General features: G+C 61.4%; 6 protein-coding genes across 6 annotated transcripts; 2 read left to right on the top strand and 4 right to left on the bottom strand.

Moving 5' to 3' along the window:
* Nucleotides 1-256: 256 nt before the first annotated feature.
* On the top strand, nucleotides 257-1,813 carry OT_ostta13g00440 (Ankyrin repeat-containing domain; the record flags this gene model as incomplete). The annotated part of the gene is made up of 1 exon (XM_022982658.1): nucleotides 257-1,813. One exon carries the CDS (start codon nucleotides 257-259, stop codon nucleotides 1,811-1,813), a length of 1,557 nt encoding a protein of 518 aa, XP_022840160.1.
* A 164-nt stretch (nucleotides 1,814-1,977) lies between these two features.
* OT_ostta13g00430 (Tetratricopeptide-like helical) lies at nucleotides 1,978-3,186 on the bottom strand (the record flags this gene model as incomplete). Its single annotated transcript, XM_022982657.1, has 1 exon — nucleotides 1,978-3,186. The coding sequence occupies one exon, from the start codon at nucleotides 3,184-3,186 to the stop codon at nucleotides 1,978-1,980; it is 1,209 nt and encodes a 402-aa protein (XP_022840159.1).
* Nucleotides 3,187-3,635: 449 nt separating this feature from the next.
* Nucleotides 3,636-4,565, top strand: OT_ostta13g00420 (Protein of unknown function UPF0301; the record flags this gene model as incomplete). The annotated part of the gene is made up of 2 exons (XM_003082465.1): nucleotides 3,636-3,662; nucleotides 3,780-4,565. The coding sequence occupies 2 exons, from the start codon at nucleotides 3,636-3,638 to the stop codon at nucleotides 4,563-4,565; spliced, it is 813 nt and encodes a 270-aa protein (XP_003082513.1).
* A 118-nt stretch (nucleotides 4,566-4,683) lies between these two features.
* On the bottom strand, nucleotides 4,684-5,916 carry OT_ostta13g00410 (Spo11/DNA topoisomerase VI, subunit A; the record flags this gene model as incomplete). The annotated part of the gene is made up of 1 exon (XM_003082464.1): nucleotides 4,684-5,916. One exon carries the CDS (start codon nucleotides 5,914-5,916, stop codon nucleotides 4,684-4,686), a length of 1,233 nt encoding a protein of 410 aa, XP_003082512.1.
* Nucleotides 5,917-6,116: 200 nt separating this feature from the next.
* On the bottom strand, nucleotides 6,117-10,643 carry OT_ostta13g00400 (Transcription elongation factor Spt6; the record flags this gene model as incomplete). The annotated part of the gene is made up of 1 exon (XM_003082463.1): nucleotides 6,117-10,643. The coding sequence occupies one exon, from the start codon at nucleotides 10,641-10,643 to the stop codon at nucleotides 6,117-6,119; it is 4,527 nt and encodes a 1,508-aa protein (XP_003082511.1).
* A 397-nt stretch (nucleotides 10,644-11,040) lies between these two features.
* OT_ostta13g00390 (ER membrane protein complex subunit 1) lies at nucleotides 11,041-14,019 on the bottom strand (the record flags this gene model as incomplete). The annotated part of the gene is made up of 1 exon (XM_003082462.2): nucleotides 11,041-14,019. The coding sequence occupies one exon, from the start codon at nucleotides 14,017-14,019 to the stop codon at nucleotides 11,041-11,043; it is 2,979 nt and encodes a 992-aa protein (XP_003082510.2).
* Between the last annotated feature and the right edge of the window lie 131 nt (nucleotides 14,020-14,150).

The raw sequence follows: 14,150 nt of genomic DNA, 5'->3' as shown, positions 1-14,150 counted from the left end.
CCGCCGCGGACGTCGAGGGGTCCCTCCGACGCGCCGCCCTCGGACCGTCTCCGCGCCAGAGCGCTCCGCCTCGACGCCCGCGGCGACGCGCGCGCGGGAGACCGCACCGATTCCCACGCGCGCGTCCGCGTCTTCGCCGCGCGCGGGAGACCGGGACGCGTGACCGCGCGCCGAGGCGATCGGGACGCATCGAAAAAGCGATTGTTGAAAAAGGCATCGAGACGAGCGGCGAGGGAAAGCGACGACGACGGGGGCGATGCCGAAGCGCCTGGTGTCGCAGGGAATGCTCCCGGATGTGTTCCAGCAGTACATCATGAAATACCTGGACGATACGGATTGTAACATCCTGTCGAGGGTGTCGCACGGGTGCCTGGACGCGGTCATCGAGAGCGGGCGGGACCCGGTGTGCCCGATGCGGGTGTCGAGATTCATGTCGAGCGTGAGCATGCTGCAGTGGGCGAAGGAACAGGGCGTGGGATGGGATTGGCGATTGTGTCGAGCGGCGGCGGCGAGTGGGAACATCGAAGCGCTGATGTGGTTACGGGAGCAAGGTTTCTATAGCGGGCCAAAGCCGGGGGAGTGGGGGTACCGGGACGGGTGCCCGTGGACGGCGGAGACGTGCGTGGCGGCGGCGAGAGGGGGGTTCTTGGACATACTGAAGTGGGCACACGCCAGGGGGTGCCCGCTGAACTCGGCGGTGTTCGCGAACGCGGCGAATAATGGACACTTTGAAATGTTGAAATGGTTGCGCGAGCACGGGTGCCCGTGGGACGACATGACGCCGATTTGCGCGGCGCGGGGCGGGCACTTGGACATTTTACGCTGGCTCAAAATCGAGGGATGCCCGTGGGGATCGGCCGTGTGCGCAAAGGCGGCGAAGAACGGTCAGCTCGCGGTGTTGAAGTGGTTGAAACGGCACAACTATCATTGGCACTCGAGCGCAATTCAATACGCCGCGGAGGGCGGGCACTTGGAGGCGCTCAAGTGGCTCCGAGCAGAGGGTGAGCAGTGGGACGAGCAGGCGGTGTGGGACGCAGCGAAGGGAGGTCACTTGCACGTGTTACAGTGGTTGCGCGAACAAGATTGCCCGTGGCCGCACTCGGCGGGCGACGTCGCCGCGCGCTTTGGGCACCTCGACTGCTTGAAGTTTTTGCACGCGCAAGGGGGTATCCTTCACGATTGGACGTGCCAAGAGGCCGCGGTTGGCGGTCACCTGGACATGTTAAAGTGGCTGCGCATGCAAGGTTGCCCGTGGAATGTGATGACGGCGGTGCAGGCGGCGCGTCACGGCCACCTCGAGGTGCTCAAGTGGGCGCACAAGCAGGGGTGCCCCGTGAACGAACGCGTGTGCGCCGCCGCGGCGTACGGCGGACACGTCGAGTTACTTGAGTACTTGCGCGCCGAAGAGGTGCCGTGGGACGAGCAAACGTGCGCACTTGCGGCGCTCGGCGGTCACCTGAGCGTCCTTCAGTGGGCTCGCGCGAGAGGATGCCCTTGGAACATGTACACGTGCGAGTATAGCGCGTGGGAGGGAAACCTTCACATTCTCAAGTGGGCGCGTCAACACGGGTGCTTGTGGAACTCTCGAACGTGCGCGTTCGCTGCCATGGGCGGACACTTGGATATTTTGAAGTGGCTTCGACAGCACGGTTGCCCTTGGGATGGATGGACGATTCAAAAATCGACGGAGGAGGGCAACTTTGAAGTTCGCGACTGGGCCGCAAAGCACGGATGCACGACAACGTCGGCCTCGACCGAGTTCAACCTCTCCATCGACCCCAACGACGAATTTTTACAGGCTTTGGATGGTTAGGACCATCGTTTACAGCACATATATTACTCTAACAGCGCTTTTACGCGAGCGTTCGAGCTCCACGATATCGAGCTCGCGTCGTCTCGCGCGCGCGATTTTCGCTGTCACCTTGCGCACACTTGTGACTTGTAAAACAGTCGGCTAATAGCTAGTACTACCACCAATCAGATGGTCAGCATCTCTAACGCGCGCGATGCGACGTCACCCGCGCGCGCATTTGATAGTTCCTTTGCCTTTTCAAAGCATTCTCGCGCCCGCGACAAAGCGTCGTCAAGTGCCTCGCCCGCCAGCTTGTACGCCGAGCCCAGCTGCAACCACACGCGCGCCTCTTCCTCGGCGCCCGCCTCGCGCGCCTTACCGAGCGCGAACTGCTTATGCAGATTGAACGAGTCGCTCTCGCTCCCACTCGCTAATAAAAACGCGGTCGCAACATTTCCATGCGTCTGCGCCAACGCCGCGGGCAAAGTCGCGGCGTCCGTCTCCATCACCTTGAGCTCACGCAACCAACATCTCGAGGCGTAATCCGGTCGACCCGAGCTCAGGAGCGCGGATCCCGCACGATTATACGCTCGCGTCGCGTCCGCGTTCCTCCCCAAGCGCTCAGCCGCTTCTCCGGCTGTGCTCAACAAAGGCGCACATCGTTCCCAGTCGCCGATGTCGTGTAAAATTGTTCCGCACTCCAAAAGCGTCGCGCACTGCTCGCCTTCGTCAGTGTTCTCGCTCGCGCACTCCAGCGCCGCCGTGAGCTCTTTTCGGCACATCTCCTTCTCATTTTTCACCTTGTGCGCGCGCGCCGCGAGCACGTGCGTCATCGCGCTCTCCGCCCCCCCCTCTCTCCGCGCCCGCTCCAGCGCCGGCGCTAAATAGTGCGCGCACTCGTCCGGTCTTCCGTCCACCAGATACGCCCTCGCCAGCGTCACGCGCACCGCGTTCGTCAACCCCTCGTCCTCGTCCTCGATCGCGAACACGATCGCGTCCTCCAACGCGTCCACGATCGCGTCAAATCCATCCGGCGCCCGCCCTCGCCGCTCGCCCACCGCGCACGCGTCCCGAGCGTTCGGTAAAACCTCGCGCGCCACCCGTTCGCGCGCCGTCGCCGCCGCCGCCGCCCGTTCGCGCGCCGTGGGCATCCTCGGCGGTCGCGGCACCTCCACGCGCGGTCGCGACGTCGCGTCTCGCGCGCACACCACCGCGTGCGCGCGCCAAGACGCCCGTTGACACGCCGCGTTACAAAACCGCACTTTCCGACACGTCGAGCAGAGCAGGAGATGATTCGACGTCGTCTCGCAATTGAAACATCTCGGCGCGTCCTCGGCGTCGGTGTCGTCGTCCGAGGACGTGAGCGCGAACCGCGGGTCGACGATTAAGGGCATCGGCGACGCGACCGCGTCGGCGGCGCGCGCGCGCGAGTGATCGACGCCCCGGGACGCCCGTCGATCGGCGTCGATCGGCGACCGGTGGCGAAAATCGCGGTCGACCGGTGGTGAAAGGCGCGGTCGACCGGTGGTGAAAGGCGCGGTCGACCGGTGGTGCAAGGCGCGTCGACCGGTGGTGCAAAGCGCGCGTGGTCACGAAACCCCTGGAGCGTGTGCACACGCGAGTGACGACGCATCGTCGTCGTGCGCATCGCGCGACGCCGCGGACGCGCGCGCGCGAGGGGCGACCGCGAGCGATGGCGCGCGCGATGGCGCGCCCGGGACGCGCGCGCGCGGCGGCGACGCGGACGACCGTGGACGGCGCGCGCGCGGGACGGATGCGCGGACGTTTGCGTGGCGGAACGGTGCACGGGCGACGATGGCGCGCGACGGATCGGCCGCGGGCGATGGAGGACGGGCGCGGTGATGGAGACGTGCGTGTGACGCGCGCGCGCGTCGTGACGTGACTCGGGGAGTCGGGAGGGTGGGACGATGGGCGGGGTGAAAAGATGGATGCGAGAGACTGACGGCGCGCGCGCTTCGCGACGCAGGACGTGGCGCCGGCGTTGGAGAGTGATTGGCGGGAATTCCGAGCGCGATTACTCGCGCGTGAGCGCGAGGCGACGCCCGAGGAGCGCGCGTCGGCGATTTCGGAGGAGAATATGAAGGTGTTGGAGGCGCAGAACCCGAGGTTGGCGCAGGCGAAGCCGTGGGCGCACGTCATCGCGGCGCCGGAGAAAGGGTGCTTGCTCGTCGCCGCCGATCAGGAGTTTCGAATGTCGCAGCAGTACTTTCATCAAGCTGTGATTTTGGTGCTCGAACACCACGAGAACGGGTCGATGGGGATCATCTTGAATCGACCGACGCAGTATAACATGGGGTACGTCAGCGGCGAGCCGAGCGGACCGTTCGCGGAGAACGCGTTGTATTTCGGTGGTGACGTCGGCGACGGTACGGTGAGCTTTTTGCACGGGCGGGAGGATGTGAAAGGGAGCGTGGAGGTCCTTCCCGGGGTTTACCTCGGCGGTTACGAGAGCGCGTGCGAGTTGGTGCAACAGGACGGGTCGACGTGTCACCCGGATGAGTTCAAGTTTTTTGCCCGCTACTGCGGATGGGCGCCGGGGCAGTTGGAGAGCGAGTGCGAGCGCGGTGTGTGGTATCCAATCGCCGCGGCGAAAGAACTGTCGCTCAAGCAAGTGATTCAGCTCCCAAAACCGCTGTGGCGTGAAATTTTGGAACTTTGCGGCGGAGAGCTGGCGGATATCGCCGCGCGCGCGTACCAAGACGCCACCGATGAGTCGCCGCTCTCCGTGGATAATCTCGATGAGGAAAACTGATATAACAAAGTACGATAATGAGTAGTAGCGCACGCGATGCAACGAGAGAGAACATCTCCGAGAAGGTCCTGATTTGATTTAACGAACCATTTAATACGATTATTGATCGATCACGCAGTCACACTTCTCGCGCAGCGATTTTCTTCGAAACGTAGTCAGTGAGAAAGAAATCATCCGAACGTCCCGCGTAGAGCGCTTCGATGTCAGCCTTTTTCCCGACATCGTGCATTATTCGTAACTCTTCGCGGAACGAGCAAAGCGGGTGCGCGTCGTCGCCCTCGAGCGCGTTTCGAATCAGCGCAGCGTCTCGCGTCGTCAAATCTTGCATCGCGTCCGCCGCGACATCACGTAAATCTTCCGAACGCAAGCCTATCCACGTGAGCGGAACGACGAACTCCGCGGCGTCGATGGAGCTTCTTTTGCTACCGGAGGAGTACGTGGCGAGAATCCAGGCACCGTGTGGATTCCAATCCACCAGTCCAAAAAATTTGGCGCCGGATCCCTCGAGCACAGTCTCAAGAAGCCACAGAAACTTTCTTGTTGCGACGTCGGGATAGCCCTTTGCCGTGATGAGCACGCACGGAAGGTACTCATATATTCGTTCAGCGCACAACTTGTTGAAAACGGCGTCTTTTTCGACGACGATGACGTACGCGGCGTCGCTGTGGATGGAACACGCGTCGAGCTCGAACAAGTCGCCAGAGATGGGCCACCCTTCGGCGGTGCAGTCAAATCGCTGTCCGCTCGCCGTCTCGATGTGACACCGTCCACACACCATCCCCTTTGACGTTGCGATGATTCCTAGCGCGCATCGCGGCGCGCTCAGGGCGAGGGACAGTTTTCGAATCGTCGCCTGTAACTGTTTCTCGCTCGTTCGCTTTGGCGCCGATCGAGCGTTCATGACATAGTACAACTCTCGTAACGTCATTGACGATTCGCAGTTAGATCGCCGCAACCCTCGCGCGAGGACGTCTGCGACGTCCCAAAATCGCTCGAACGTCGTGCCGTCACCCTCATACGCCGCGCCGACCGAGACGCCGACGGACCCGCTTTTGGTCGCAGGCGCATTCTCGATCGAATCGGCCGCGCGCGCGTCCGACGCACCGAACAGCACATCCTCTACGAACGCACGCGCCATGGCTTCGATTCGTCGCAGCGCTTCCCCGCGCGCGTTGCACTGCGTGGCAAAGAGGTTGTCAAACCCTGGAAGCGCTCCGTCGTCGTCGTCGTACTCGAACGCGTCGAGCGCGCGCGCTGCGCGATCCCAACCGTCACAGCCGCGCGCGAGCGCGTGGTAGTCCTCAAAGTCTTGCGAATCGTACGCGAATCGATCAAAGTCGGGAGCGCTCATGACGTCGATGTGTGAGCGCGATGCGATCGTTGACGCACTCGAGTGCGTCGCGTCGGGCGTCGACAACTGTGGTTGGGGCTGGCGGCGCGGCGGCGGCGATGCTAAAACGTCGCGCGTTTGATTTCAATCTTTTTGGTTTTCTACTAATGTTGGTGTCGTTGTTTCGCGTGAACGCCTACGCGGGCGTCCTCGCTTTGTGTTTAATTCCACCCACCGTTATCGACCTCCCTCCCGGGCGGGGGCTTGGAGCAGTTCACCTTGAAGTAGGCCAACAATCGATCGACAGACGGGAATTCCATCTTGCGATATCTGAATCCAGTCGGAATCGCCATGATAGGCTCGTGGTGCACTCTGCCGCTGGAGCTCATAATGAAAGAGATACAGAACGCCGGTGCACCCTTATTGAGCGGGGGATGCACGACGCCGAGGGCGTACGGACGAACGCTGGGATTGCGCGCGAGTTGTTGCTGCAGTGCCGCGTCGATCTCGTGCTTGTCGCCTCGCATAAACTTTCTGTGCTTGAGCATGTGCTTGACGTGGGAAACGATCGGTTCGATGTGTCGCGCCATGACTTCGTCCAAGTCTTCGTACTCTTCCTCTTCAATAATGAGCGGGGTGCCGAGACCGAGGTTGGCCACGCCGCTTTTCTTCGTTTCCTTAATGATCACGTGGGCACACACGCCATCGTACGTCTTAAAGGTGGCGCAGATGTTCTTCGTCGTCTTACCGCTCGGACGAATAATGACGTCGCCAATATCTGCAGTCTCGAGCTTTTTCTCAGCCTCTTCGTGGTCGACATTCTGGAAGTTTGGGTGATCGATCTTTCTCGGCACGAATTTGAGTTTCTTCGTCTTCTTTGAAGCCGCCTTCTTCTGTCGAAGCTCGCCCGGTTGTTTGTCCATGATGTAGTACGGATTCGTGTCCGGGTTGCAATGTATGTGCGCCTCCCACTGAGCGGTTTCATTCGGATGTAAAACTTGAGACGCACACGCGAGTTGGACGGTGAAGCCATACACGTCGACGCCGTTCGCCTTGACACGAGCGGTGATGACTTGTCCAGGTTGTACCTTCTCTTCGATTCGCTCAAAGTACTGGTCGTCGCTCAAGTCGTACTTCTCCACGTAACCAGTCACGCCACTGTCGAGAACGCATACCGCACGCGCTCCTCTACCGTCACGCGGGCCTTCAATCTTCTTCACAGTGCACTGAATGATTTTACCCGAAGCCAACGTATGCACAGTCTCGCCGGTGAGGAGCGCGAATTCGTCCTCGGCAGACAGAGGCGTCCAAGCCGGGCGGAGGTCCTCGAACGGATATCTGAACTCGGCACGAATCTCTCGAAGCACTTCTAAGCACTTACCTTTGCTTCCACCTTCTTCGGATTGGAGGAACTCGGCATACTCTTCAAGGATGAGGGGCGCCACCTTGAGCTCCCACGTTTTCGGATCGAACACCTTCGCCAGCATGCGCTCTTGCTCGTAGTGCTCCAGGGATCCGAGTTGTTCCTCGATCTCCAGGGCGTTGACCACGATCGCCTTCGCTTCATCGTAGTGCTCCGGGTGGCAGCGCGTGGAGTCAAGCAGGTCGGCATCAGTCACTCGCAAGAAGGCAGCCGCGTTTCTGAAGACAACGTCGCCCATGGAAGCTCTGAGTTGCTCGCGAGAGTCCACGACGCCACCCTCCAACGAGCGGACGGCGCTGATCACACCCGTTGCTTTTCTCGGACCGAGACCACCGAGGTATCGAACTAGAACGCTCATCCACGGATGCGAACTCGCCATGTTAATGTCGACACCGATTTGGTTCACCACGCTCACGAGTTGTCGCTCGACGATGGCGACGCGCTCCTCCTTGCCTAGCACGGAGTCTTGCAAGTCGGCCATACGAAGCGAGGCGATCTCACCCCCGCTAACAAGACTTGCGACGACTGCAGCTGGGTTAAGAAGACCTCGTCCCAGGGCGACTGCGCGCAGAATCGACGGCTGATGTTCCGGCATTTCAGCCTTTGGTTCCTTCGCTGTCTCGCACAACTTGGCGATGCCGTCGTCAACGAGGAGTACCGCGATCTCCGAAACTTCTTCTGGAATGGCACGCGGCTGTTCTTCAATGATGCGACCGACGACAAGGTTGAGCGCCTCCTTCACTCGCTTAGAGTCCATACCACTCGCACCGACGCAGCACATGTGTGGGCGGTGGCGCACAACAAAATCCATGAGCGCCTGGATTTCATCTTGCTGGTTGCTCATTTGCGCGCCTCCGTTCCCAATGTTACGACCGAGAGTGTGGCACTCGATGAAATCAACCAGCTCGCCGGACGTATCGAGCGCGACAAATGTCGCAGGCAAGCCCGAGACAGCGGCGACAATGCGCACCTCCATGTCGAACTCTTCTGTATTCGGCGGTCGCCACGGAGCGTAGGACATGTACGCCCAGATAGTGTCGGCGCATACGTTCATGAGCGCGTCTCGAGCGTCGAGACCGAGTTGTGTCAAGGTCTCGCGCTCCAGAGACGGTTTTAAGTTTTCTTCGTAAGCAGCGCGAATCACTCGGCGTCGCACGTCATTCCAAGCAGTGGCGAGATCGCTCTGCGCCTCGCTCAGATAGGCCTGCTCCATGCGTTGCAACACGTTTTGTTCACGCTCTTTCGCGAGACCAATGTCGACGACGAGCAAGCCTCGACGCTTACCCTCGACAATCTGCGCGAACTGAGCGCCAGTGAGATAGTACACTGGCATTCTGGACAAACGCTTGACGGAAGCGATCGGATGCCACGGATCGACGACGTCGCTGCCTTCCGGCGTCGGGTGCGTACTGATAATAGCGTTGCCCCAGTATTCATCGCGGAACCAGCGGCGGACCTCCGGTTCTGCACCGATTTCTGTCGCCGCCACGTTGACGAACGCTTGTATCACTTCATCCACGTTCGCATAACCTTGGTCAAAGTATACCTTGGCCACTTCTTCGGGCGGCAAATTTGCGAGTAAGTCGCTCGAAATGCCGTTCTTCAAGTCTTCTCCAAACGTCGAAGCGATCGGACCAGACATGTTGACGAGATCCCGAATGCCTCGTTTCACATGGTTGTCGTACTGCGACTTTCGGGTCGGCCTGCGAAGTTTCGATCCGTCGATCGTGGTGAAGAACAGGTTCGTCTTTACTTCAGCGTCGTCCACGTGTCGCTCCAAGAAGGCATCGTTAACCAAATCCATGCACTGACGAGCGATGGTTCCCAATTCACCCTCCCCGTGCTCGCTTGCAAGCTTAGCAAACGTACCCGCCACTCTGGCCTTTCGGACTTCCAGGCGCACATAACGATCATCCCACTCCAAGACAGCATGAAGAATCTCAAAACGTCTGAGCACGCGCTTGTAACCATCTCCTTCCGCCGTCATCGGCGGTCGTGCTTCTTCCGCTCGCGAAGAGCGCAATAGCAACATGATGTCGTCGCGTTGCTGTGACACAATGTACGGCATCTCCAGGTTCTCATCGAAAGTCATACTGAGGAAGTACGCAATGCACTTGATGACTTCTTCTTCCTCCTCTGGGGGCAGAGTGTTGCTCTGCGCTTGAATGGCCGCTTCACGTTGTTGATGCGCAACTTCACTCTCGTAGTCAAGCCAGCCGTACAGCAAAGTGTATCCAGCTTGCGTCGGTTGCTGCTGAAGCGAGTCTCGGCCCATGATACGATCATAAATCCAAGCCGCTTCCACGCCCCAATCTCTCGGCGCGTTTGCGGGTCGAGGCTTGAGTTGGTGACGCTCTGGTAAGTCTGTCGTGCGAATTGCGTCGTCACTCGCTGTGAGCATCTGCTCCTTCACAACGGACGGTTCAAACGACTGATATATCAAATCATCACGGCCGACGGACTTTCGAGCGCTCTTGCGAGCCGCTTTGGCTGCTTTCTTCGCTGCGGTCGCTGCTCTCGCTCGCTCGTAATCCTCCTGCGTGGCATCGTCCCTTTCGAGGAAGTCATCCATCTCATCCTCTTCGTCCTCGTCGCTCTCCTCCTCCTGTTCTTCGATTGACGCTTCTTGAGACCCACCACCTCGAGCGCGACTCGCAAACAGGCGATGTAATTCATCCGTGTCCCCAAAGAGATCCGCGGCGTCTTGCAGCTGATCGCGACGCAACCCGGGAATGCCCGAAGCCAGCCTTCGTTGACGCTCCTCCCTGGACTCTCTCGGTCCGTCCGTCTCGTCCCGGACGATAAAATCGTCCATCTCATCCTCGCTGTCGCTGTACCCGAACGCCGCTCGCTCGGCCTCCTTCGCCGCCGCCTCGGGCTTCGCCTCCTCCGCGCCCGCCTCCGTCGCGCCCGCCTCCGCCGGCGCCGCCGTGTCATCGTCTTCGTCCCCGAACAACCCGCGTTCGAGATCTGCGATCGTTCCCGCCGGCTTCGCCGCGCCGCCCTCGCGTTCGGCCGCCGTCTGCAGACGTTTCTTCTTCTCTTTCCTTTTGAACCCGGACACTTGATTGTCCTCCAGGAGCTCGTAATCCTCCTCATCGAGCGTCATCGTCCGCTTCCGTCGTCGACGACGAATTCCATCGTCTTCATCTTCGGAATCGTCCTCCGCGCCCTCATCCGCGCCCGTTTCTTCCTCCTTCGCAGCCTCCGCCCGCCCGTCGTCCGCGCGCGCCTCCCGCTCCGTCGGCTCCGTTCCCGCGCCCTCCATCACGGCGACGTCGTCCATCGACGCGGGCGCCGTCCCCGCCTCATCGACATCCGACATCGCGTCGCCGTCCAAGTCCCCCGACCCGAGCGCGCGCGCGACGAGTGCGAACGACGACGATCGCGAATCGAGATCGTCCCGTCGCCGCTCGAGAGATCTCGACGGAAAACTTCAATCACGACGACGCCGTGGACGTCACGCGACCTCTCGACGGGTCGATTCGACGCGCGCGAGCGTGCGGCGCGTTCGGAAACCGCGCGAGCGCGCGTGCGTGGACGAACGCGGCGCGGAATGAGGGAAATGTGACGAAAATCTTGTGGAGAGGGTTTGGAGGGCGAGCCGCGCGCCGCGGGTCGGCGAAGGACGCGGACGTGAGACGAATCGGTTGGCGCACGGGCGAATGGAACGATCGAGCGAGGCGTGCGTTGAGGATGAATTCGATAGAATGACACTCGGATCAACGCCAGGCGCGGTTTTCCTCGGCGGCGTCGGCGGCGCGCTTGGAGACGACGGCGCCGACGACGAGGGCGATGAGGGTGACGGAGAGGAGGGCGAAATTGAAGTCGTCGTCCAGGGCGTCGAAGGACGCGCTGGGGGTGATTCTGGCGTAGAACATATCCAGGCCGTACGCGAAGACGTGAACGTTTGACTCCAGGTCCGCGGGGGCGGTGATGATGCCTCGCAAGCGCTTGACGACTTCGCGATGTGTGATCCAACTCTGCGGGAAAATCGGAAGCACCTCGGCGTACGGGATCAATCCCTCCTCGTTGTCAGCCGCGGTGGGTTTGGTCGGTCTTCGCGGGTCCAAAAATCTCTTATCCAGCGAGATCACCTGATCGCTCGCGGTGCCGATGAGAATCGCGGGCTCGGTGATGCCTCGCGCCGAGCGCGTCACCGCGAGCACCTTGGCCTCGGGACGAATGAAGTAGCTCTGTCCGATGACGCGCAAAGGCGGCGGCGAGTGCGAGCTCGACGTCTCGTTGCGTTCGCGTCCGACGATGGCATCATACACGAGTTTTTTCACCTCCAATCTGCGCCTGTCGTCGCCGTCGTCGAACATCTCGAGCACGCTCATCGCGTATCGTCGCGCCCTGGTGTTGAAGTAGTGATACGTTACCCAGTTTTCGTACGCCACGGCGTGCACTGGACCGCGTGCGTCACCGTGACGAACGCGGTAGAGAATCCTACCAGTGACACCATCGAGTAAGGTCACGCGTACGGACGCACCGTCGCTCGTGGCGACGAAGACGACGTTCGGGTTGAGATATTTGAAGAGCGTCGATCGATCGCCCGGGATGCGCGTCCACGAGTGCACGTTTTCTCCACTCGGAGGTTTGGCGGCGACGCCGACGATCGATCCCGTGTCCGACGGGAACGACACCGTCCATGCGTGTAAGGAGTCGAACGATCCAGATTCATCGATCAGTTTGTATCCACGAACCTCGTTGGCGTTTCGATCGATGGTGTAATAGGACAATCGATGGAGACCGACGGCGACTTCGGCGCGCGTGGCCTCTGGGTACAAGCCCGTTTTCCCCTCACCGTCCACGACGATTAGGGCGTCTCTACCACCAGAAGTCTTGATGGGTAACACGTGTGCCGCTCGCGTTCGCACCGTAACGGGCTCACCGAAAATGTCTCCGGTGTACTGGTTGACGACTACAAACGTGGAGGAATCCGCCGTCGTCGCGAGCGCAAGCGCGTACTCCACGCTTTCGTCTCCGCTAAGCGGTCTCCACGCCATCAAACGAACAAACTTCCCGAAACCCTCACCACCAAAGTACTGACGCCAGAGCGTTCGCCCGTCACCGTTGTGCATCGCGACGAGGGAGCCTCGCGGGGAGAGAGCCAGGATTGACTTGCGGAATCCATTTACGTCTCTGCGCGCAAGATTCCTGTTGCCCGCACGAGAGCGCAGCTCTGCGAGACGCTTCATCTCGGCTTTGTTTACTCGTTGGAAACGTGCCTTGAGCATGAGCTTTTGAAGCTCCAAGCGCTCGGACAAGGATAAACTCTCCGTCGCGCCTGTCTCGCCGTAAACCGATTCATCCACAGGGAGCGAACCGAACACGACGTGTTCAGCCTGGCTCGACGCCTCCTCTCGCGTCCAGACGACGACGTCGCCTTCGTGAAAGCTCATCGTCGCATCTTCGTCGACCAAGATCGTCGCCCAACCGCTCGCTCCGCGCGGTATCGCGAAGGCTCGGCGAAGCGGCGACGAGCGTTTAAGATGATCGCCGCGAGTCGTGACACCCAAAACGCTCGACACACCACTGCTCACGGTCACGGCGACGTGTTTGTACCGCATCACGCCATTGCCGAGAGACGTCGATCGCACGACAACGACGACTGACTTCTCACCCGAACTCACGAGCGGCGAATACGTCGTTCGGGAGTCGTCGGTGTTGTCGTGCGAGACGACGATTTCTAAAGCGCCCTTCGCGACATCCGTCTTCACGAGCGCGCTCGAACCGTCGGCGTAACGAACGACGACGCCACCGATCGACATCGCGGCGTCACGCGAGAGAACGTCGATTCCGATCACATCCTCGATGGAAGTCACACGGCTGCCGATCGCGCCCGGAACGCTCGCCGCGGACACGCCTTTCCCGCGAGTCGCCAACGCGCCCACATCCGCCATCGCTAACCCCCCATCGCGCGTCATCATCAACGCGCGCGGCGTCTTCGAGCTCCCCACTTCGCGCGTGATGACAAACGGAGAATCCTCCGCCAACGCCCACTTATTCGCCGCGCACTTGGCGCCGACGACGCCGCCGTCGCTCGCGTCCAATTCCGCCGCGCACGGCGTCCCGAGCTCGACGTCCCTCCCCAGAACGAACGCGCACGTCGATCCCTTCGTCCCCCCGCACGACCCATAAAACACGCGTTCCCAACGCACGCCCATTCCCGCGCTCGACACCGCGCTCGTGAGATCCGCGCGCCATTTCGTTTCGCCCGACGCCGAATCGAACGCCGCCACCGCCCCGCGCGAGAGATACGTCGACGTCTCCCGCGTCATCTCCACGTCCGCCCCCCCGTTCGCCCGTTCCACACCCCCCCCCACGTCCACGACGTCCTCCCACGTCGTGGTTCCACCCCTCACGACGTCCATCATCCGCGCCGCGCGTCCGCTCGCCGCGCCGCCGCGTCCGCGCGCCGCGTCCATCGCGAATCCCTCAAACCCCTCCCCATCATCCGCCGTCACGCGCCACGCCCGCGCGCCATCGACGAGCGAGACGCTCGCGATCGCGTCGTCGCTCACCGTCACCGCGCGCCCGCCGAGCGAGGCGACGACGCGCGCATCACCGATGCGTCCTCGCGCGATGTCTCTGCTCCCGATGCGATCGACGCGAATGCCCCCCACCGCGCGCGCGAGCGCCGCGGTCACCGCGACCGCGACCGCGAGGGCGTGGCCCCGAGGTCGAGCGCGCGCCATCGACGCCGCGCGCGCGCGCGTCGGCCGTCGATCGATGTCGCGATCGCGATGTCACGGGTGATTCGACACGTGCGTCGAAAGGTGATTCGTCGAAAGGTGATTCGTCGCGACGGCACCGATCAACGCCTTTC

The sequence above is a fragment of the Ostreococcus tauri genome (assembly GCF_000214015.3).
Source record: "Ostreococcus tauri WGS project CAID00000000 data, contig chromosome 13, whole genome shotgun sequence".
Lineage (NCBI taxonomy): Eukaryota > Viridiplantae > Chlorophyta > Mamiellophyceae > Mamiellales > Bathycoccaceae > Ostreococcus > Ostreococcus tauri.
The sequence above is the reverse complement of the archived record's forward strand: the minus strand, read 5'-3'. Positions and strand labels throughout refer to the sequence as shown.